Here is a 26,105-nt window from a genome sequence, read left to right on the forward strand (position 1 = left end):
GACTCCACAGGCCCCTTGCTGATGACCCAGCTCGGAGTGCTGAGGGAGAGTTCATCAGAGTGCAAATGACGTGGAAGCTGCTTGTCGCAAGCTCATGTCCCTGAAGCAGAGGAACTCAGATCCGAGTGACACAGGATCTGAATCTTCTACAAGCTTCACATGTGGCCACTGTGGGACCAGCAGGCACCCAACACACTGGTAGCTCCATAGAGCACAGCAGAGCTGGAGCCCAGAGAACCCTAGATGGCCTGCTGCCTAGGAGGACCTGAGAAGAGGCTTGAGATGCACTGGGAAAAGGAACTGCATGTTCCCTAAAGAAGGAGCGTCCTGTGCGGGAATGGAGAGGGCCTTCAGCTCGCAGCTCAGGGTCTATGGCTCATGTCCTGAGGCAGCCGGGCTGTCTGCTTGAGAATAGTGCAAGGCTACACAGAACCTGCTCTTCCAATCACCCCAACTTTATTTATGAATTCTAACATGCTTTTTATTTTTTTAAATTATAAAAGCAATATGTATTTAATTTTAGAAAATTTATAAGATGAAAAAAGAATACACAAAATATGATATAATTAAATGTAATGGAACTGATTGGCCCAATTGTTTATTCATGAGTAAATTATTTATTCGCATACTGGAATAATATTCTATTCATAATTTTGACTCACTTTTTTGCAAGATAATTATTTCAAGAATGTTTTCATGTCATTTGGAATTTTCAAAATTGCCACTTTAAGGATATATATGTATATATATACATATATATATATATATAACATTTTTTCTTATCCATGTGCCATAGTTTTACATTTTGGTCATTTCTTATGGGCTAGTAGCTTAATAAGGAGCCCGGAAGATAGTCTGGATAAAATCAGGCTTCCAAATGCTTCCTCCTGCTTACCAGTGCTGGGAATGGGGACAGTTTCTACATTGTCCCTCTGCAGTGTCAGCTCCTACCTCTGAGCAAGACAGAGTCCACAGAAACAACTTCTGCCACGTCAAACTGTAACATTGTGACAATCTCTTTATATGGAGGTGGTTTTTATTTTCCATCCTTCTGTATATTACCTCTTATCAGAATATAAAAGTCGTGTATAAAATAGTATATATATATATATGTAAATACACAATCTACATTATAGGTATATAATATATAATGTATATAAGTAAAAATATGTATGAATGATGTCTGTAAATTAGATGCAAAGTCAATAACAATTGCTAGCAGTTAACATTTAAGCAACCGTCAGCTACTTTTCCTCCTCCTTTTATTGTATTGGATAACCACAGAAATGTGAACTAAAGGATCTCTCTCTTTTTTTTTTTTAAAGAAACATTAGTCAAATACAGAATTTAGCTGGGTCTGTGAGATCAAACACTAAGGTCTGGAAGCCCTTTGATTTAGCATTTGGGTTGTCTTAGCAATGAAGCTGGGTTGCACAACTGTCCAATTGATCTGAAGAAACAGGATGTTAAAGTGAACACAAAATGTAAAAAAATTGAGTAAGTGACCCCATGTTGACGTAATCAGGCAGTCACCATCACTCGGTCTGGTTAAGAGCTTGGAGAGTAGCATTGAAGAGTAATTCTACTTTTAAAAACCTATAGGCACTTGCACTTAAGTATAACTATTAAGGAGATGGTGTTTTGCACAGTAGCTTTCTCGTTGGTGTTTTCCCTTCAGTTGTCTGTGTGGAAGAGATGAAATGTTTTGTTCGTTGTTGAAAACCCCGTATCAAGGTAATGGTGCTTCAACGTAGCTGGAAGCGTGATTATAATAAAGTGGTCCGGAAGCAGACAGTCTGTCAGGTAGATGACACTGTCTCAAAGCCAACAGAAGCCGATTCTCAGTGCGTTTCATGGCTAAGATCAGTTCTGAAGCTCTCTCGGACATCTTGTTCAGATGTATGGAGACAGCAGCCCTTCATCTCTCTGTTTGCTAAGAGCCCGTTTCCCTCAAGCAGGTATTGCTTTCCATATAGAGTTGTCAGCTGGTTTGCAAATAAATACAGAGTAGCGATTGGGGCTGTCATCGTGCCATTCCTAGAGTGACAGTCAGAGCTCATCTTCCTGAGTGAACACATTAAATGCATAGTGCCTTCTGCACCACTATATTAATAATTAGAAAGCGTCTGGAGTGTTATTGCACAAAATTCTCTGGCCCTCTTATTCCTGTTGATGGTTAGAGAAAATGAGCTCTTTCCTCTCCTGGAAAAAACCTTGAAGTAAATCAGCTGAATCCTTGCTATTAGATTGTGGCTGTGACAAACACAGAATTTAAGACTTCCTGTTCCCCCTTTGGTTAAGAGCAGTCTTCTCACCATTGTAAACTAGCAAATGCTTTGTATAAATGTTCTTTTGAGGGCACTGATTGTCTCGTATAACCTGCACATATAGCTTATAGGTAATTTTATAAAATTTCGTGTGTCTGCACTCGGATTATGACCATCTGAGCTATAAGAAAAAAAGGTGATAGTGATAGCCATGCCCAACACAATTCAACTCCGGTGTTCAATTAGTAAAATCAAACAAAACATATCTGGTAGCACAGTGGAACAAGCAAGGAACCCTTTCAATAATGAGATTGCTAAAGGTCACAGTCGGTGAGATACGTTATCAGCAGTGCTGGATATTGGTCAGTCTGTTTATTTATTCTGCATTCACAGGTGTGGGTAGATATGCTTCCCATAGAATTCTACTGCAAGGTATACAACTCTACAGATGGCAAGCCTGATAAGACCAATTTTATCTGTTTTTTTTTTTACATGAAATCTATTCCTTTTCTTCTTGCACATAATAGATTTAGATTTTATTCTGTTTTACTCTGATTGTTGTAAAATGTGCCATCTGTGAGCTTAGAGCTGTACCTGGTTCATTCGTGAGGAAGCATCCTGTTGGAGCAGATGTGCATCCAGGGCGAGCAGTTCAAATTTGAGCTTTGCCTCCCAATAGCCATGGGAAGAATTACTTCAACTCCCCCGTCTAAGTTCTTCCTTCAGAAGAGGGGGATGACAGCCCTTCCTCCCTCCTAGAACGGAGTCCACACCGGGTAAACATGGACAAATTGCACAAAATGGTGCCTGTCATACGGTTAGCTCTCGGCAACCATCGGACACAGATTACAGCCTTCCATGTGGATCTGTGTGTAATCAGAAGCTGGCCTTGTGTGATCTCTGCTTTTTCTCTGTTGTATTTTTTCCTTTATTTTCTATATGTAGAAAAAATATTTTCTGCTTTACTTCTCAGGCCTTATATTGCATTTAAAAATTTTGTGACTATTATTTCATTTTCAAGAAATAGTCCCTATTTTTCTAGCACTTTGTTCCTCATCCTGGAGATGATAATGTAGAGGAAGATGTTGGTTGACGCTTTGTGAATCGTCTCTATCTTTCCATACTAGATTTCCAACAGTTTCCAGTGCTCCCTTACATTTTGCAGGCTTTATCAAATGTTGACTGCTCCTTGATCTCACACAGATGTGTAAGAGGAGATGGACAGAATTGCTAACTTGGGGTTTGGACAGGAGAACCAGCTTTGTAAAGCTACAGCAGGGCAGCTGTCTACATTATCAGCCCCTTGAACACTGCGGTGTGACTGTGATCTTTGTTCCAAATGACAACGATCTCTCTCAAGGTGCCATGATGTCACTTTCTGGGATATGTTTATTTTCTTTACAAGAAACTATCCAATCTGTCTTTGAGAGGAATTGCTTTCTCTTTGCACTATGCCCAAGGCAGCAGGAGGTGAGTAGGTTGATTATTCAATAGTAAATGTTCTCTTTTCTCTTTGAGACCAGGGCTCCCTTTGTAACCCAGGTTGACCTTCAACTTATGATCCTTATGACTTAGCCTCCCAAGTGCTATTGGCAGGTGCCACCCTCAGCTAATCAGTTTTCTTTGATTTCCCCCAACTGCACTTAGCTGCATGTCCCAGCTCAGGTCTCCTTGCTAACTCAGCCTCCTGGGAGCTCCTCAGAGCAGGTTGTTATGAGCATCATTTGTAACTCCCTGCTGTTCCACATCCTTCCGCCACTTCCTTCTTCTGTTCTGCCCTGCCTGCCACTTCATCTCGATTTTGTTTTCAACAACAGCAAACCTTTTTCTTATCTATTGTGTTTTCCTTTTATTTTTGTGTTTGCATTTTTTATACTTTTCTCTTCTCCCTTTAACACAGCATTTATAAGGGTAAGGAGAAAGATGAAGAAACTTTAAACACTTTCAACTTTTCATTTTTTTTATTTTAAGTTCTGATGTACTTTTAAAATGCATGCATAAATAATACCTATGAAAACTGAACCCAGTATCCCCATCATTTGGGTCTGATAATATGGCTAGCTCTGGACAAAGCTGAGCACTCGGCTGTGACAGTCCCATCACCATCGTGTGTCCCTTAAAGGGACGCTGAATAGTAACAGTTCTGCCTTGGCTTGCTGTGATCTTGCCTGTGTCAAGTGTGGCACCGGTGGCCTTCACATGGCCATGGATGTTGCAAGCAGACCACACCTGTGTTCTCTCCCCAATGCTCATCAGTATCTAACCCTCAGTCCAGTTCTTTGCTTGATGCTGGGGCTAAAGGAAAAACATAAAGACATGGCTTCTGTCCATATGGAACTTATTCAGAAACAACTGCTAATATTTAAAGACCTTATTTTCAAGCTATTATGATATGAAAGAATGTTAAGTAGGAGGACATTTATGAGCCTTGACTAGGGCAATGGTATATTTCAACACTCATGAAGTTGCTGCTGATTTCTATGCAAAATTTTACTTCAATGAAGTCACTTTTTTTAACAAATCAAGGCAAAAACTAAATTGTTGAAAAATAAATCCAAGCCAAATATGCATAAGACATATATCCAGATAAAAACAAAATATTAGAGAAAAAGCAAGTAGACAGATAGGTTTTAAAACTCAGTCTTGTAAGCTGTCAGTTTTTCATTAATCAGTATATTGAATCAATGCAAGGTTCTCTGCTTCTTTGCTTACTTGAATCGTTAGTGAGAAGTTAATAAATGGATTTTTATAATTAAGCGTAAATACAAAAGTTAAGATATTTTTAGAAAGAGAAAAGCTAGGTATGGTCTCCAAAATTTAAGTTATATAAATTAAGTCAGTGCAATATCTGTGCAAGATGAGGCCTTCCACCTCACAGAAAGAAACAAAAAAAATGAATAAGAAACCCCAAAATAAGCCTTGCAAACAATGATATAAAGACAAAGTTAAAGAAAAATCAAACAAAAGAGTACAAAGAACAGCCTATGGAATCCAGAAAGGCCCTCAGGGATGTTGATTTTGGTATAAGACCAGTTAACTAGACAGCTGGGAGGCCATGAAGAGGACATAACGGATCTTACAACAGGGATAATAGAAAAGTCCCTAGAAGAAAATCAACAAGAAGATAGACAAGAAGAAAGGTTTATTGTACAGGTCATTTTCTACGGTATTCCCCAGTCTTAGAGTGAGAACTTGGTTACCTGTCACCAACACTGAGGTGTGAGCAGAGCTTATACACTCACTGGAGATAATCTTCTGAGAAGTGGTGCTTCTGTGACCCTATTGCCACTAGTTCCCTCAATTAAGATGTCCATTATTTTTTCAGATAATGAAAACAACCTAAGGAGGTGATACTGCATTTGGTCTTAGGGGAAGAGCATTATATCAAATACCTATCATGACCAGCTAGTCCTTGTGTGTGAGGTCTTACTTGGTAACAGCTAGCTAGGGAAGAAAGTGTTATCCAAAGCCCAGTAACTCAGCTGGGGCTTAATAGCATAAGCAAAGTTCCAGAGCTTACAAGCTACAGAGCCAAAACTCACAGTACTATCGCTTCAGACTCAGGGCCCAGAGTCCCTTGAGCTGAAGCCTCCTCCCTGAGAACAGGTTTTCATATATATATGAAATATATATATTTAAATTTTTTATTTATATTTTTACCTATCTATCCTAGTTCTCCCTCCTCTCCTCCCACTCCCCCCACATTTCCCCATACCACCCCTGATCCACTCCTCAGAGAGGGTAAGGCCTCCCTGAGAGGTCAGCTAAGTCTGTCCCATCACCTCACTGAATCAGAATGAAGTCATAACCCTCACACCTACCAAGCCTAGGCTGAGTAAAGTATCTCTCTGTATAGAGAATGGGCTCTACAAAGTCAGTTCATGCATTAGACTTAGGTCGCCCCATATGTGCCCAAACCACATCATTGTCACCTGTATTCAGGGGGCCTAATTGGGTCCTATGCAGGTTCCCTATTGTCAGACCGGCGTCAGTGAGCTCCCATCAGCTTGGATCAGCTGATTCTCTGGGTTTCCCCATCATGGTCTTGACCCCTTTGTTCGTACTATTGTTGCTCCCTCACTTGGATTTTAATCCAGGAGTATGACCCAGTGGTTAGTTGTGGATCTATATGCATCTGCTTCTATCTGTTTCTTAAAGAAGGTCCTAACTTCTCTGGGGTTGTGGACTATAGACTGGTTATCCTTTGCTTTATGTCTGGTATCAACTTATGAGTGAGTATATACTATATTTGTTTTTTTGGGGTCTGGGTTACCTTCACTTAGGATGTTTTTTTTTTCTAGTTCTGCCCATTTGCCTGCAAATTTAAAGATGCCATTTTATTTTTTAACCACTGAGTAGTACTATGTTGTATAAATATACCACATTTTCCTTATCCAATCTTCAGTTGAAGGGCATCTAGGTTGTTTCCAGGTTCTGGCTATTCCGAATAAAGTTTCTCTGAAAATAGTTGAGTAAATGCCCTTTTGGTATAACTGTGCCTCCTTTGTGTATATGACCAAAGGTGGTATTTCTGGGTCTTGGGGTAGATTGATTCCAAATTTTTGGAGAAATCACCACACTGATTTCCAAAGTGGATGTATGAGTTTGCTCTCTACCAGCAATGGAGGAGTGTTCCTCTTACATCCTCTCCAGCATAAGCTGTCATCTGTGTTTCTATTTTAGCCATTGTAATCCGTGTAGGAGGGTTTCTTAGAGTTGCTTTGATTTGAATTTCCCTGATGACAAGGATGTTAAGCATTTTCTTAAGTGTCTTTTGGCCATTTGAGATTCCTCTGTTAAGAATTCTCTGTTTAGATGTGTGCTACATTTTTTAATTGGATTATTTGGTAGTTTATTGTCTAGTTTCTTGAGTTCTTTGTATATTTTGGAGATCAACCCTATGTCAGATATTGGTTTGGTGAAGATCCTTTCCCATTATTTAGGCTGCCATTTTGTCTTGATAACTGTGTCTTTTGCTCTACAGAAGCTTCTCAGTTTAAGGAGGTTCCATTTATTAATTGTTGCTCTCAGTGTCTGTGTTACTGGGGTTATATCTAGGAAGTGGTCTCCTGTGCCGATACATTCAAGTGTACTTCTCACTTTCTCTTCTATGAGGTTCCGTGTGGATGGATTCATGTTGAGGTCTTCAATCCCTTTGGACTTGAGTTTTATGCATCAGGATAGATATGGATCTATTTTCATTCTTCTACATGTTGACAACTAGTTATACCAGCACCATTTGTTGAATAAGCTTTGTTTCTTCCATTTTATATTTTAGCTTCTTTGTCAAAGTTCAGGTGTTCATAAGTGTGTGGGTTAATATCAGGTTTTTGTTTTAATTTTATTGATCTACCTGTCTGTTTTTATACCAATATTAAGCTGTTTTCATTACTATAGCTCCATAATAGAGCTTGAAGTCAGGGATGGTGATACCTCCAGATGTCTCTTTAATGCCCAGAGTTGTTTTGGCTATCTTAGATTTTTGTTCCTCCATATGAAGTTGAATTTTGTTCTTTCGAGTTCTGTGAAGAATTGTGGTGGAATTTTGATGGGGATTTCATTGACTCTGTAGTTGCTTTTGGTAGGATTGCCATTTTGCTATGTTGATCCTACCTATCCATGAACATGGGAGATCTTTCCATTTTCTGATATCTTCTTCAGCTTCATTCTTCAAAAACTTAAAGTTCTTGTCATGCAGGTCTTTCACTTGGTTGTTGTTTTAACAGATAAATAAAGGAACTAACAGATGTTATGACTCAAGTGGACTTAACAGACATCTACAGTACATTCTACTCAAACACACTTCATGGAACCTTCTCAAAATCTAACCACATACTTGGTAACAAAGCAAACCTCAACGGATAAAAAAATAAACTAGAATACCCTCATATATCTTTTTTAAAGATATATTGATTTATTGTATATACAGTATTCTGCCCACATGCATGCCTGCAGGCCAGAAGACGACACCAGATCTCATTACAGGTGGTTGCTGGGAATTGAACTCAGAACCTTTAGGTGAGCAGGCGGTGCTCTTAACCACTGAGTCAATCGGATCACCATAGCTTAATGTTAGAATTCAACAGCAACTCTAATTTCAGAAAGCTGACAAACATCTGGAAATTGAACAATGCTCAACTGAATTGCCACTGGGTAAAGGAAGAAATAAAGAAAGAAACTAAAGACTTCCTAAGATTCTTTAAAAATGACCACACAACATACCCAAACTTATGAGACACAATGAAAGCAGTGCTAAGAGGAACATTTATAGCACTAAATGCTTACATAAAGAAACTGGAAAAATTCCACTCTAACAAATTAACAAAACACCTGAAAGCTATAAAACAAAAAGAAACAAACTTACCTAGAAGGAGTAGATGGCGGGAAATAATCAAATTGAGAGCTGAAATCAATGAAATAGAAACAAAGAAAACAATACAAAAAATCAATGGGACAAAGAGTTGGTTCTTTAAGAAAAATCAAAAAGATTGAAAAGCCAAAAGGTAGAGAGAAAATATCCAAATTAACAAAACCAGAAATGAAAAGGGGACATAACAACAGACCCTAAGGAAATCCAGAGACTCATCAGATTGTACTTCAAAACCTGTACTCCAAAAAATTAGGAAATTTTAAGGAAATGGACAATTTTTCTGGACAAGTACCACATACAAAATTAAACCAGTATCAGATAAACAAATTTAAAAGATCTATAACCCATAAGAAAATAGAACGAGTCATCAAAAACGTTCCAACCAAAAGAAACACAGATCTAGATGATTTCAGTGGGAAATTCTACCAGAATTTCAAAGACCTAATACTGATACCCCTCAAATTGTTCCACATAATAGAAGCAGAAGGAGCATGGCCAAACTCCTTTTACAAGGCTATAGTTACCCTGATAACCAAACCACACAAAAATGCAACTAGGAAGGAGAATTATAGACCAATCTCCCTCATGAATATTGATGCAAAAATACTCAGTAAAATAATGGCAAACCAAATCCAAGAACACATCAGAAACATCATCTACCTCGATCAAGTAGGCTTCATCCCAGAGATGCAGGGATGGTTCCACATATGAAAATCTATCAGTGTAATCCACCATATAAATAAACTGAAAGAAAACACAAACACACACACACAATCATCACATTAGATACTGAAAAGGCTTCAACAAAATCCAACACCTTATTATGATAAAGGTCTTGGAGATATTAAGGATACAAGGAATATTCCTAAACAAAATAAAGCCAATATACAACAAGCCAATAGCCAAAATCAAACTAAATTGAGAGAAACTCAGTAAAAATCCACTAAAATCAGGAACAAGACAAGGTATTCCTCTCTCTCCATATCTTTAGTACTTGAAGTTTTAACTACAGCAATAAGACAACAAAAGGAGATCAAGGGGATACAAATTGGAAAGGAAGAAATCAAACTTTTGCTATTTGTTGATATGACAGTATACATAAGTGATTCTAAAAATTCTTCCAGGGAACTTTACATCTGATAAACACTCTCAGTAATGTGGTAGGATACAAGATTAACTTTTAAAAAAATCAGTAGCCCTTCTATATACAGATGATAAATTGGCTGAGAAAGAAATCAGAGAAACATCACCCTTCACAATAGCCACCAATGACATAAAATATCTTGGTGTAACTCTAAGCAAACAAGTGAGAACAGGTTTTCATGGTACAAGAAGATTCTGTGCAAGCTTCCAAAGAGGGAACTAATCAACCATCCTACCCAGCTATGACACCTTTGAACCAAAGCAATGACAGTCATGACGTGATGAAGCAAGAGTGCAGTAGTGGCATGCCTAGAAAACAGCCGCTCTCTGATTGGACTGAAGACCTGCTCAACAAGCAGCAACAGGGCAGGCTACTGGAAGCCCAGCCAACTACTAGAGGCTAGTAAAGTCATGAATCTTAGAGGAAACCTCCAACTGCCATTGTGCTAAACCAGCATAATCTCTACTCTATTCTAAGTATTTGTCCTTATATTCACAGAGAAGTGTCGTCCGCAGGCCTCATTAGGAAACCTCTCTTTGCAGCAGATTGAGACCATTACAGAAAACCACAAACAATAAAAATGCAGAGTGTGGAGCCCAGTACCAGTGTCGACATCTTTAAAATACTCCCTGACTTAAGGCTCAGGGAACATTACTGAAGAGGATGAGCAAAGAGTTCTAAGAGCCAGAGAATCAAGGAGTTTGCGTGAGATTGTGTCTTCTAGGAATGACATGATGTCATTCCAAAATGACTGCCTAAACATGTTGAGAACAATGACATCAATAGACATGCTGTAGTGGCAGGTGATGGGGCAAGGCAGAAGGCCTCAACCATACACAAAGAGCTAAAGGTAACTAAGCGGTGCTGAGTGTCAAAAAAATGGTCTTTCCTGGGATGGAACCCACCATCTAGTTATCCCATACCAAATGGTCAGCCCTGAAGACATATGTATAAAGGATATTATACAGATCAAGCAGGTTTTACATATGTGTGTATGAATGTGTTCATTATATGAATATTATGAATATACATATATGTACATAATAACAATTAATAAAAAAAAGATGCCATGAATTTGAAAAAGAGAAAGGAGGGGTATGAGGGAGGGTTTGGTGGGAGGACAAGGAAGGGGGGAATTTCGTATTTCTATTATAATTTCAAAAAATGAAAGAAATTAAAATAAAAGCTATTCTCAGTTGTAGGGTTTTTCTTCTTGGCCAGTGTCTTATAGATTAGCATTTTGTTAGGGTCCAAGGGGCTATAGCGTATGGAATGGCGTTGGATAGCCCTGTTTTCAATTCTCTGTTGTCTGTGACACAAGAATAAAGAATACTTCACTTGATTGTGGTTATGAGAAATAAATAATGTGATGAAGATATTGTATCTGGCATTTTTAATATCATTCTTTAATAATTATGAACCACATCATAATGAAAACAATTGTCTATAAATCTGCAGTGTTCTCCAACTCATTCAGAGGATTGTACATTGTCTAAAATCTATTATGTATTTTCATTAAAAATTATATAAAAACCAGTTTTCAGATATGAAATTTTAGACACTATTTTATGCACTCTCACCTAAATGTTGAAAACAGACTCCAGAAACTCAGCAAAAGACAGAGAGAAATGACCTTGTGGTTTTAAAAACAGCACATCATCAAGAAAGCAAACCGCCCCATGGGAGTAATCAGGACTTGATTAATTGTTTTGAGGATCCTTAATTGCCTGCTGTTTATCAATATAATTTAATTGGCTGGGCACAAGATTGTGATATAAATAGAACAAGTACTATTTTATGAGAAATGATGTCATAATACTCTTGTTATTTGGCTTTGACACAGACACTAAAAATAGTCCCAAATATAGTTGAATTTTATTTCTGTTTTTTGTGTTTAAAATAAGAGTATCTGCTCATCATTGTTCTCTTCATTTAAAAGGAGGAGTGTTAGTGAGTGTGTGGGCAGCCTGTGCACTAAAATAGGAAGATACAGACGGTGTGGCCCTGCCTGAGGATGGCATGCTGACTTGTGAGGCAAACGTATTTTAGGAATTCGAGTGGAGAAAGAGTGGAGAGGAAATTACATCAGTACAGTACCCATATCTGAAATTCTCAAAAAAATTCTTTAAAAGGAGGAAGAGGAGTAAAATACAGACTGGGGTCTATTTAGGCACAGACACCTCTAAATATCTACACAATGATACACAAAGTTTGGTGTTACATACGGTGAAGGGAATGCATATCACCCAAATGCCTAATTCTATGATAACCCTGAATCTTGTCATTGCCACATTTGCCACTTTCTGAAAGAACCCCTTGGGAGGTCATGACATAACTCATTTTCAGTGGGATGCCACTAAAGCCGGTTCAGAGGCATTACAGAAAGTTTAGACTAAACTGGAAACGTGGTGGAGAGAAAACAAGTTGCCATCATATGATGCTTTTAATTTTTCTCTTAATAGCTGTTTTGACTTGTCTGTGCTTTTCTGGAATATATATCTTCAGCATCACCTCCAATTTTTATCATCTAGGCTGATTTCAACTCCTGGAGTGTGAATGTTACTAATGACTCTTGTTAGATGGATAAATATTTTTGGATTTTAGATTCTGTGTGTTTTGGAGTAGGCTGGCAATACCATCACTAGCTAGTGTTCTAAATGTAGGCATGGAAAACTTTCAGCTACCCCCAGTGAACCAGAAGCTAGTTCCTTAGACAGAATGCAAATAAAGTAGTAGATTTTTGTAAAACTTATATTTAGTGCTTTATAAACTGTATCTAAAGAATACAAAATTAAAGTTGTTAAGACTAAAACATGTGAGTTTATATGAATCTTTAACATTCTGAATAATTCAGTTCGCAAGGATTTAAAATTGTTTGTTTGCTTTCTAAATGAGATAGGGCCTCAGACCCAGACTGCCCTCAAACTCATACATAAATGAGGATGACCTTGAACTTTTGATGCCCCTGCTTCTAAATCCTGAGTGTTCCCATCTCAAATGTATGTCACCAGGCCTGCTTTATGAAGTTCTGGACGTCAAGGGTTTCATACATGCCAGGCAAGCACCCTCCCAACCCAGCTACCACCTCAGCAAACTTGGTCATTCTTAAAATTACATTCTTCATCTTCTAGGATTTCCTGTTTGTTGTGTGTTTCATTCAACTGGATGATATAATGTAAAATTAAGTTTTAACTTCCTTAAAGATAACAACCAAAAGTGAATTATTTGAAATTTTTAACATTTTCTTTCAGTAGGCATGACTTTATGTTATAATTTCTGCAAATGTCTCCATTTGTTTGGAGAGAGACATACTAAATACATGAGTTGTGACTCACATTTCAGCTTATTTACTAAAATATTTTTGAGCACCTATGCATGCTATCAATGAGCTTATAGATGAAGCTGTACTTCTTTTTAATATTTGGCCTTAATTTAAAGACTATACCCTCTATGTGACTTGCCTGCGTGGGAAATGCAAACACACTTTCACTTCCTCTTGAATGTAATCCACAAACAAACAAGAACTAGTATGTTGGGGAGAGGTCCCATGGGATGGCAGAATAGGGCTGTCATGTGATTGTCTTCCCATGCAGAGAAACATCAATCTCAACTGTTACTGATGGCAAAATACCTTTAGAAGATCTACAAAAGACAATGGCAACCATTGTACCTGGTACTGAAGTAAGAAATACCACACTAAAGAGGGTAGAAATAACGGCTGGACATCACCCACAGTACAAAGAGAGAATAGAGGCCGACAGAGCATGGCCTTGGTCACTCACACACACACACACACACACAAAAAAAAATAAATCAGCATTGGGGACATTCCCATAATCCCTAAATCCAGGCAGATACTGAGAGGATGCTTGGTTACCAGGCAGATCCATAGCCCATAGCTGGGTCTCTGGCCTTCATTGCCACCAGCTGACTGAAGCAGCGCTGGGTTCTGAAGCAGTCTCAGTAGCAGCCAGCCTTCAGCAGCTTAAGACTTCATGTGTAACTAGCACCACTCAGGCCTCCGTGACTCTGAAGTCCTCCTAGCACCGATGCAACCATGGTAGCCCTCGATGGGAGATGGATACCAAGATGACACTGAGATATCCCCTCACTCTTGCCAGGGTGGCTGGCAGAGACAAAAGATGGAGTGTATTCATGAAGGTGTGGAAGGAAGACAGCTTTTCTATACCATTGGTAGAATTGCACTACTGCCATTGTGCAAAACAGGATGTAGGTTCCTCAGAAAGTTCCAAGTGGATCAGTATGGCCCATCAACTGAACTTGTTGCTATAGCTACAGGAACTGAAAGCCATATGTAGAAAAGGCTCCTAGGACCCCCTGTTTGCTACATATAGTATCAAAAATAATAATATAAAAATTCATCCACGAATGAATGGATAAAATGCATGTATGCACATTTTCACAATGGAAAACCATTTATCCATAAAAGGGTGAATGCCTATCATTGCACTTTGACCTTGAGTAGGGTACTCAAATTACTGACAGTATTTTGTATTCTTGGAAATGCTGAGAGAGTAACACTCACTTCTCACCACAAAATGACTACTATTGGAGCATTTGACATATATGGGCATTTCACTATTCCCTAATGAATAACTATTGCAAAGCACTGTATATAGCAAGTACCTATTATTTTTATAAGCAGTGTAGTAAAATTATAAAGTGAAGTCATTTGTACTGTTTAGCTGGTTTTCCTTCCGTTTTGTAAATGGCGGCAAGCACCTAAGGTGAGCCATGGCATGTAGAGTTTATAAATTGAGTCATATTTTAGTTGAAGCAAGTACTTCATTACATAAGAAATTTTCACACAAATCTTCCTTGAAATGTGAGTAGCTTCTCTTCAGTACTGATACTTTCAACCTTCTTAATTTTTCATGTTTCTAGAACATATTTACCTGAAGCTGCTTCTATAATTCCTACCATTTTTTTTAGATTTAAATTCTATTTCACCTCTGTTTTTCTTATTATGCCTTGCTGTAAGTGGAAATAATTGAGAAAATAAGTGCATAGCCATTAAAATGAAATATTTGTGTACGGCTACCTATAAAGCATATTGATGTTGACAGATAGACCACATTCTGGGAAACTCTGCTCTATATGGCTGTAAATTCAGATTTTCATAAATTTGATTTTCTAGAATGTAATTTTCATAGATGATAGCTCAGTAAGGGCAGGAGTCACACATATTTATATATCCATTTCTTTTCTCCAGCACTTAGTTGCTGGCACATAGCAGGTATTAAGTAAGTAATTAATATTAAACTGAATCAATGAACAGGTTGTATTATATAATTCTCTAAAGAGCTATATAACAATGAGTTAAGAGGAAAATAATGCTCAAAGTGTATATGACAATATGCCACAGCAGCCTATGCTCATTTCCTCAGCATTCAGAGTGGGAAGAAACACAATCAATATCATTTCTATTAACTGCCAAAGACTGGAAGGGTGTGTGCCCATGATGAAGACGATGTGCTGGGGTGCTGTGATGTAAATGAAGGAAGTGGGGTGGCTGTGCTTAGGAGTGGGCTGGGCAACTGGAGAAGGAGTGATGCGGGGAAAGGCATCTTTTATAAATACCAGTCCGTGGGGTGAGCAGTTCTCACAGCCATGGTGAGTCAGGAAGAAAGAGCGGTAGAAGACTGCATAGGCCGCAGTCACAGAAGCTCCATCTTATCCATGGTCTTGACAGTGGCCATCTCTAAGAGCTCAGTTTGCCCCAAGGGACTCTGAACATGTCCCCTCGGCATTCCTCAAACGAACATCACTTCTAAAGCTTAATTGTCAGCTTGTTTTCTTTGTCTGTACACTTAAAAGATGGCATAATTTTCCACATAGGTTCTGTTACAGGAAAAGACCAGTCAATGCTGAAGCAAAGGCAGTGCAGACTCCTTTGTAATCAGAAGTTCCTCAGCTGGAGGGGCCCTGCATTACAAAGAGGTTTTTTTCTAGAACCTGCAGGCCTAGGTGGATGCATGGCAGGAAGGCTGCCTAGTTAGCTGATTTGGCCATCACCCTGATATTTGCTGGTAGGAATTACTGATTCGTGGGTAAAGAACTGCCGAGATGAATGCGTTCTATTCCTGAAACAATGCTAAAATGTTACAATGGTATGAGATGCCTGCTGTTGGCCCATGGCTATTAATCTGAGAGTATGTTTTACATTTCATTTCACTGAAGAAGCTCTTGCCAAGGAGCAAACGAGTTAGGGCTTAATTCTTTAATTGTTAAAAGCTATTTATGCATGTATTCCCAGCTTTATCCCCTTCAAACCTGACTGGCAGAGCCAGACATGGTGCTGTACTACTGATTCCCAGCGTTCCACAGGCAGAGGCAAGCAGATCTCCAGTTTAAGGTCAGCCAGGACTATGTCACATGGTCCCAGCCAGTCTGGGCTACAAGGCACAATCCAAATAAATAAATTTTAAATGAGCACAAGAAAAGAGGATATGTAAACAGAAAACAACAGAAGAACTGAGGGTGCAGCCTGGTGGCAGAGCCATTGCCTAGGATGCTAAAGGCCCTGGGTTTGAGTTTCACTGCCAAAAACTAAAGTAACAAAACTAACATATGCATCTGTGAGTTTGGCATCACTGAGACTGAGATAGAAATAAGTTCTGCCAGCCAAAGCCAACGGAGAGGAAGGACTCAGAGCTCACTCAGCCTCCCTTTCACAGCAGAGCATCCTTATGTTTGATCACATGCTACAACAACCCTGAGCCATGTGCCTGGGACAAACATGGAAAGATTGCCTGCCTCATTAGGTAGGTTCATCCATTATGGCATGAGGCTATCGAGATGCAAGTAGTAAGTATAGTTAGACCTTTTAGGCAGCCACAGTGGTACAGTGCTATTGTATCAGATCATTTAGCAAGATCTCAGTTAAGCCAGTGGGCCCAGAAAATCAGGAGATAGTGAGGTACTTGGTAAGGCAATCCCAAGGATCACTTTTCTCTCCCACAAGCAAACGAGGAGAACAGAGTATTATGGGATTTTTTTAATCATTCATCAGCCTTAACAGAAAATGGCTCACAGTGTTGGGGAATGATAGTATACTTCTGATAGAAATCTGAGACCCAAGCTACATTTTTTGTCAATTTCTGCCCAAGTCTTTTTGTGTGAACGAACACACATGAATACCAGGCAATTGTGAACTGTCCTGACCTTTGCTAAATTCTGTAACTTACATTGGCTTCAGTATTTTCATGTGTTCTACATATTATTCATACATCAACATGATTTGTGTGTATGTGTGTGTGGTTTGAAGTGGTATAAGTGCACAGATGCCATCGATTCTTGAAAACACACGCATGAATGCTGTTGTCATATCTATTGAAGATGAGTTGTGTATTCAGTCAGGATAGCTTATACTGATAGTAGCAATAACACAATCCTAAAGTCCCAGTGACTTAAAGCAACACAAAATAGTTTCTTGCTGATACAGTCTGCTCATCTCAGGTAGTATGGGATGCGCCCTTGCTTCCTCCATCATGGACTCGGGTTAGTCTTGGGAGCTTCTGGAAATTGCTAGTTGTTATGATGTAGAAGGGAACATGTGAGCCACACACAGCTCCCTCAAGACTCTACCTGGAAGTGCTACATATCAACAACCCTGCCCAGGTAACGGAGGTAACCGAGGAAAGTCCCATGCCCATGCTTAACCTAAAGGGACTGGAAACCTGCAATCCCCGACTGTGCCAACCTGAGCTGGGAATAGTTGATGAAAATCACAGACCACCACTGAGCACATGATTTCCACATTGCAGTGGCACCATTTGGGATGGAGAAGAAGACTTCTAGATGTTTCTCCGGTTACTAATAAAAACCGTTACATTTTTTATTCACGGCTTTTGACGACCAAGGAACTATATTGATTTTATATTTTCTCAGTTTCAAGGTTTGCCGACAGTAAGAGTGATAGTAGCCTTACAGCAGAATGTTCTAGATTCTTTAAGAGGATAAAACAACTGCATAAAATCCTGCTTTTGTTTCCTTTGTCAAACAGACATCGATGAGTGCTCTGACGGCTTTGTCCAGTGTGACAGCCGTGCCAATTGCATTAACCTGCCCGGATGGTACCACTGTGAGTGCAGAGATGGCTACCATGACAATGGGATGTTTGCACCAGGTGGAGAATCGTGTGAAGGTCAGTAAAGAAGACATAGAGGCTAAGACTCCATTAAGTTGGTGAACACAAAGTAAGATGTAAACAAGAGACATAGAGTTAATCCCCCAACCACCAGCATTTCTGCTATTTGTCAACAGTGATTGCAAGTGTGTTAACAACTTTTTGCCTCAAAATTATATTACTATATTATACATCAAATTTGTGACCCTAAACACCCTTTTTGAATACTAGCCAGGATTAAAAGATGTTTTAAAATGAAAATCTATTTTATTACATAAACTTTTTAAAATTGAAGTATTTTAAAATCCTGGCCCCAAAACAGGTAGAAAAATTCAATGAGGTGAACAAAAAAGTAAGGAACCAGGGCTAAATAAGACATTAGAATGGGCAGCCAGGGTGAAAAGCCACACGTGCTGGGCTGGGCTGTTCCCGCAGCAGGATGGCCTGGCAGAGTCAGACTGAATGTCGGACACCAGAGATCCAAGCCCTATTCTAAGGTGTGTGTGAGTTTATAGGACTGGAAATGCAATCTGATTGCATTCAGCAATTAGCCATTAGTCTTGAGTTATTTTCAGTGGAATGACAAAGAGCTCCACTGTATTCCCTCTTCTAAGAGGTGGCATTATGAACCAGGCAGAGCCAGCAGAGTGTCAGAGAAACGGGAACACTGAGTTTGCCATCAGAATTCATGGCACAGGAAGAAAAACCAAAGCAAAATTCCAGAACTGCTGTTTCTTCACTTGTATCCAAACCTTGATAGGGTAATCATGTGTGAAAAAAATGGGTCTGGGATTCACAGTGCAGTCCTTCAAGAACCTGGCAGAGGTGCCTGATGCCTAGGTATTAAGATGTCTGCCATCCTTGGTAAACAGAAGGTTGATGCAAGAAAAGTAAGACAGACTCATTGATGGGCCCAGGCTTCCAGAACAGAGCCAGCTGCAGCAGAAGGATCTCTAGACTGCAGCAGAGAACACACGCACATTTCACATAGCAGCAGAAAAAACACATCCGGCTTTTACACAGGGGTGGAAATGCTGTTGTTTTACCCAGGACTGAAACCGAGTGTTAGCTAATAATCTCCTAATGTAGTCCCAGGGCTTGACTTTGCAGCTGGAAATGCCCAGCAGTGGATATTTCTAGCCTGGGCCAAATCCAGAGCCATGGATTACTGTCTATAGACAGATGAAGCTGTGATTTTTTCTCACCTCCCATACAATACTCTGTTTGTATTCCATAATGCTGTATTTAAGTTAACTTTATAAAGATTATTCAAAAAAAAGCTCTAAAGATGGCTCAGTGGTTAGGAGCCCTTTTTGCGCTTGCAGAACGCCCATGTCTGGCAGCTCCTAACCGCCTGTTTAACTTCAGTGCTGGAGGACTGAATGCCTCTGTTCTCCATACGCGCATGCACTCACATGCACATCCTCTGCCCAAACACATGTGCAGATAGAAATAATCAGACTAGCTCTCTCTGACCTGGACTCTGACTGTGGTCTTCAGACTAAGCCTACCTACTTCTACCCCTGTCTGCCTGAGAGCTGTTCCCTTCTGTGTACACTTCTGGAGACTCTGTCTCTTAGAGTAAAACCCAGACTCTGCCCATGGTTGATAAGGGCCTACGTGACATATGCTCGTGGCTTTCTTGCCATTTTAAAAAACATACAGGTGGATTCCTTTTCAAGAGGAATTCTCTTTGCACGAAATGTCCCTCCCTACTTCACCCCCAGGCTTTTACTTAAATCCAGATATCCTTGCAAAGGTTTCTCCTGAACTTTCCACTTGAAATGGCCTTAGACACTCTTCATTCACCCTGCTCCACCTTCCTTCAGAGAAGTAATAAATTCTCCCCGAGTCTCAGTATATGCTCCTTTGTTTGTTTGCCGACTATATATTTTAGAATGTGAGCTCATATGTTTTGTTTGCTTGACAGCTGCTAGATCTCCAGTCCTGGAACAATGTGGGGCACATAATGGATGATGAACAATGTGGGGCACATAATGGATGATGAACAATGTGGGCACATAATGGATGATGAACAATGTGGGCACATAATGGATGATATTTTGATTTGCCTAGTACAAGTGATTGAGATGGAAAGTAGGTAGGTGGGTGGTGCGATTGCCGTGTTGTCAGCTTGATATAACTTAGAGTTACCTGGACCATGGGCCTCTGAAAATGTCTGTAGAAGACTTTCTTGATGAAATTAAATGAGGAGGAAGGAGCTATGTGCTAGGGATAGCACCAGTTTCATGAGCCGGGATCTTGGACTTTATGAAAAAAGAAAGAAAGGGGGCTAGTACACAGATTCATTGTTCTTTCCTTCTTGACTGCCAATGCAGTGTGCCCAACTCCCTCAACTACCTGTGGCCATGAGTTCCCTGCTGTGATGGACCATTGTTCGCCCACTATATTAAACATATATAGTGTTCAAACAAAATAACTAGTACCCTCTTGATTTCAGAAAGTAAAAAGGCAATCATACATTAAATTAAAGCGTGATAAACAGAAGACATCAAGGTATAAGATTCTCTCAGATACACAGAAACGCTTTGGGAGGCAACCCCACAAACACAGATGTTTTATTTTAAAAATACTATTCTGGAAGCTTATTCTACTATTATCCACCAATAAAAATCTGTCACTTTTATTAGAAAATTGTACAATTCTGTCAGAAGGCAGCCCTCTCTAGAGGACTGATTTAAAGGAACCAACCGATGTGGTTTAAGAAATAGACCAGAAGTCTATACAGCTGCCCATTTCTTGCCATTGGAGTGGTTTGCTGGATTGTGATCTTAGCGTTTAGAAAGGTTCCATTGTCAGAGTACAGTTACATCAGTGAAGGAGCCATTTTCCTTTTGCTTGGAAAGAAACGCATTTCAGACTGGAGAAGCAACGCAGTGCATTCTCAATGCTCTGAAGTGTGGGCTTCACACTTGGAGACATGAGTATATAGCTGGTCTATTTCATTACTTTTTAGCCTATGGTTATGGCTATCATGTGTGCGTTGATAAGCTGCATCCACACAAATCTTTTGCAGCTATCCCCACCTGTACCTTCTTGACCAGGACCTCAGGAAAGTTTTGCAACATTTCAGGCCTCACTCTCCTGATTTGTAAACTTAGGGCTGCCTTGCAGCTACAGCCAGTGGTCTAAGTACCAAATGTGCTGTCCCGTGGAAGGAATTCAGGAGCTCACACAGAGAGACGGTCCCACAAGTCAGCTTAGACTGTCTTCATTCCTTGCTTGGTTTCCTGAACCAGAAAACTCAGTGATCTATTAGCTTCAAATTCTAATCCACCCAAAGCCATTTTCCAAAATGATACCAAAGAAATATTTCTAAAACAAAAATCTATGTTTACTCAAAATAACATTTGATTGCCTTTGAAATGAAGTTTAGATTTCTTACCTTCTCTTTTCTCAGTGTTCGAGCAGTCTGTCTGCCTCTTCTGCCTTCACAGTAGATACTATGCTGGATACATTTGCATTCACACACCTGTTCCCCCATAGCGCTAAACTACCCGCTTTCAAACATGACATATTATTACTTTAAAACACTTCAGCTCCTTTTTGCATGGCTGAATACTATTTGCAGTGTGCTTGTTAAGCATCAAGAACATGCAAAAGAGCGAGTGAGCTCACTCGTGAAAGAGTGAGCTGTGGCAAACGCTGCTCCTAGAGTCAGATGAGGACCCGGCATGACCCATGGACTCAGAACATCCTTTCTGTAATAGACACTCACTGAGCAGTTACTAATATTAGTAATATTTGAATTTTTATGAGTGTCAACTGTCTCACATGTAAAAAGAGTTCCAAATTCAGTTTCTCAAATGAATAGGTAATTATGAAATCTAGTTTAGATAACACATAGAAAAGGCAACTGGTTCAAAGTGATTTGAGTCCGCTTGCAGAGAGGGGTTATGGGTAACCTATCAGGTGCACTTCCTCCCTTCTACCGATGGAGGAACTATATGTAAACCATGGTGGTGAGGGAGCTTAAACCCCATGTCTTATTAGAAATATGTTTTTCATGGAATAAGTACTCTTCCCACTCATGGACATTACATAGTCTTTCCAGAAGTGGACAGGCTCATTCCGTCCTGAGAGGACTGTGGTACCTAGCAGTGGTGTGTCCACCTAAACATCCAGCAGGATGACACAGTGGACCGTAAATGTTCAGCTTCTTGTGGATAGCATCATTACAGCACATGTCAAAAGGCTTTATATAGTTCGAGGTGGCTGTGGAGTTCATGGCAAAGGGATGAAACTACAATGGTTGATGCCTTGCTGCATGCTTTAATTCACAATTCTAAGAATATTAAATAGACTCAAAGAGTAACATATTAAGTAAATCCTATTATTATTATTATGAAAAGGCTAAAGATAGAACTAATTTGTAAAATTTCATTTTCTTTTCAAAGACAAAATTTTACCAAATCTAAATTGCATAAGTTCATTATACATAACTATTAAAGTACACATGAATGCTGATCCATACCACAAGCACTACCTTCGACTAATTGAGCTGGAAGAAATCTCACTATGGTTGTAATACTTGCAGTCATTATTCCAATATAGAACTTATATGGAGATGATATGAATACAAAATAGAAGTAAATAGAGGGAAAAGACACCATGTGCATTATTTTCAGAATTTTATAATTTAAATATAGCCAAGACAGAATCTTGACCAGCCCAAGTCTTCAAGTAGAAGTGAAGTAAAGACACAGAAAAAAAATTTGCTCAATTTTGTCTTGAAAAATTTCAAGAAGAAATCATAACAGAGTTTTCCTACTTACAAACTGCTGGTTTCTAATCCGCTACTCCCCAACCTTCTCCTCCCTAACCCCCACTTCTCTCTAACCTGCTCCTCCCTAACCAACTCCTCTCTAACCTGCTCCTCTTACTATGACTTCTTTCTTGACCTTTACTTAGAGGAAGCAGATGAAAAGGAAAATAACCGCTTACTGCCATTCATATAATCTCTCTGAAATGTATTTTGGCTTCTGACCTTTAAATTATGGGGTAAATAGAATGAATCCCATCTCTTGTTATAGACCTGATCTCTGGGTCAAGATATGTTTGCTTTTCATCTGTATGAAAATGCTTTAGGCTGCTACTGCCACTGAATAGGTGAGGTTAGGTGAAGAACGGGCAGTTGTCAATTGAGTCAGGCCAGGCTTGCAAAGCTAATCTAAAGGGAAAGTTAAGCAAAAGTGTCCTTGAGAGAGATGGCAATTGCGGGTTGTCTCTTTCATGCTACACAGAAGGTTCAAGGACATGGCTGGCAAACCCAGACCTTGAGGGAAGAGCACCAGCACCAGACAAAATGACAGACAAAATGCCGGAAGTGCACTGTGTGGAGGTGGTTGGGGAAAAGGGTTTGAAATGGAATAACACGCCGCAGGCCCCTGACATTTCTCCCACCAGAAAGGAATGTTCTGTAACCGCCAGTGTGATGCTGAGGATGATATTCCCAGGAAAACATCAGAACACTGCTAGAATTCCCATTATCAAACTGTTTTATTTAATAAATTGAGCTATGTTCTTACTTCCAGAGATATCAGTATTTCTCAAATTCTAGTGGTATTTACACAGACCTAAAAGATAATATTCTGGACAAGCTTATCTTTTCTTAAAATCAAAATTTTATAATGTTTTCCTGTATACTCCCCAGATTACTCAGTGCCGTAGTCAGCATCTAAGGGAAACATGTCTAGGTAAAGCATGTCGGGAGACAACTTGTCTGATCATAACTGTTTGGGAGAAGAATATTCCGGGTCACGCTGTGTGCTTCTGTTGCCTGTAGATATTGACGAATGTGGAACGGGGAGGCACAGCTGTGCCAATGACACCATTTGCTTCAACCTGGACGGCGGATATGATTGCCGGTGTCCCCACGGGAAGAACTGCACCGGGGACTGTGTGCACGAAGGGAAGGTCAAGCACAATGGCCAGATCTGGGTGCTGGAGAACGACAGGTGCTCCGTGTGCTCCTGCCAGGTTGGTGCGGACACAGTCCTGTGCTTGGGCTGGAACTGCCCTACGTTTGAGTCTGTGGATGGACGGGTGTTGACAGATGCATGCTACCACCTAACCAAAACAGTGACGACAACTGAGCATTTCCATTACCCCAAATGTTGTCCAAGTCCTTCCTAGCAACCCTTCCCCTTCTTCTAGAACCAGGCCAATACTGCTTTCAGGTAAACAATCATTATAATTAAGTTCATATTTCCTAGAGCCTGACATAAACAGAGTCAGACAGAGCATTTTCCTTGTGCCTGGCTTCTTCCTGCCCCAAGATTATATTTTTATTTATATTATATATATTTAGAGAGAGTATGTTTATATATACATATATATCACATTTACATGATTACATGTATATTTTCTTTTTTGCTACTGAAGAATATTCCATTGTACCATTTATCATCGTGTATTCATCTTAATTAATAACATTTTGTTACTATGTCAATTTTTCCTTATCATAAAATCATATTTGAATGAAAGAATAAATGAAGTCAGAATGGGTAAGCCTTCACCCAAGACTGGAAAATATCTGTCTGGATAAATGTTATATTTAGACATGTATTCTTTAATGTTTACTCAGTTAATGATACTGGCTTAGATTATAGCTAAATGAATAATCTTATGTATAAGATATATAGAACTACTATGAAAGAAATTGATATTTGTACAAAAAACATAATGCCTAGTTATTCCAAAAACTTGGCAAATTGTGAGACTGATTAACTATCTACAAAGCACTATAATAACTCATCTTGCTTTCATTAAAAATAGTAACCAAATTGCTACATAATATTCAAATAGATGAACATTCATACATACACTTTAATATACATATGGAGTATTTCATAATATACATATAGACTACCTCATGGTACTGGTTATTTCTGGAAATTTTCTTTCTGGTCAAGTGATTCAAGGAGTGGTATGGAAAGGAAATTAGAAGTCTTCCAGCTTTTGGCTCATTTCTGTTAGCTTCAAAGTGGAATTTTAAAGGCACGTTATTAGTTGAGTAGATGTTGTTGGTGTCCTATCCTCAGTAAGCTGTAGCATTCTGAGAGATGGAGAGGCGCAGTAACACTTTGTCCCCCTTCTAACTCAGACTGGGTTTGTTATGTGTCGACGGATGGTCTGTGACTGTGAGAACCCTACAGTTGACCTTTCCTGCTGTCCTGAGTGTGACCCAAGGCTGAGCAGCCAGTGCCTGCATCAAAACGGAGAGACCGTGTACAACAGTGGGGACACCTGGGTCCAGGATTGACGGCAGTGTCGCTGCTTGGTAAGTTAAATAGGAGAGCATCCTCTTCATCCCATCAGTACCAATAGCGGGCTAGAGTGTTGACAGTTACAAACACAAAGTCTGGGTAAAATGATGGAGAGATGAAGCCACAAACATTGTCTGGAGTGATGGAGTGGCCCGCCCTGTGTGCGTTTTCTCCAAGTGCTGACTCTTGACATACTCCTAGCCTAAGCTAAGGAAAAGCTCCTATGGCTGTATCCCATTCATCTTATACTTGAAGATAATTATGAATACTGCATTCACAGAAAAGAAATCATTCTTTCCAAGTAAAATCGTTAACCACTCTCTGTCAGTTCCTCACGTGTAAAAACAAAACAAAAACAAAACAAAGATGACATTTTGGAGCTGCGGAAATGGTCTAGTTATGGTTAAATGGTTAATGAATTAAAATGGTGAAAATACCCCAGAACCCAAGGGACTGTCACGTGGGTACTGTGGCCTCCAGTAATTCCAGCCATGGCAGCAGGGACAGAGGATCCCAAAGGAAACTTGCTAGAAAGCTTAGTCATAGTGACAGCTCTGGTTCTGTCTGAGGGACCTTGACTCAGTGAATAAGCGGAAGATCAAGCACGAACAATTTATGCCATCCATCTTAAACATCTCTATGAATGGTCATCCCATGCACATAAATTTACATGCATGCAAAAGGCATGCATACATACACACATGTACACATGCATTTGAAAACTGGAAAAAAAGAAAAGGAAGCCCTTTTTTGTAACCATTCTTCCTGCCTGCACTGCTGTGTGGTTCCACACACTGTGACTTTGTGATAAATACATATAATTGGAATGGGACAGCTGTATGTATTTGTGAAACTTCCCTTGAAAATAATGAGTTATGGGGGAAAG

General features: G+C 39.5%; 1 protein-coding gene across 1 annotated transcript in view; it reads left to right on the forward strand.

The window, feature by feature from the left end:
• Positions 1 to 26,105, forward strand: part of Nell2 (neural EGFL like 2) — a 292,336-nt gene that overhangs the window by 257,097 nt on the left and 9,134 nt on the right. Inside the window, exons 16-18 of the mRNA XM_050130946.1 lie at positions 17,808 to 17,948; positions 23,737 to 23,930; positions 25,057 to 25,233. Of these exons, the coding sequence (XP_049986903.1) occupies positions 17,808 to 17,948; positions 23,737 to 23,930; positions 25,057 to 25,215 (494 nt within the window). The 3' untranslated portion in view covers positions 25,216 to 25,233. The remainder of the gene's footprint in view (positions 1 to 17,807; positions 17,949 to 23,736; positions 23,931 to 25,056; positions 25,234 to 26,105) is intronic.

The sequence above is a fragment of the Alexandromys fortis genome, unplaced genomic scaffold, assembly GCF_014885135.2.
Source record: "Alexandromys fortis isolate MF-2015 unplaced genomic scaffold, M_Fortis_MF-2015_v1.1 scaffold_28, whole genome shotgun sequence".
Classification (NCBI taxonomy): domain Eukaryota; kingdom Metazoa; phylum Chordata; class Mammalia; order Rodentia; family Cricetidae; genus Alexandromys; species Alexandromys fortis.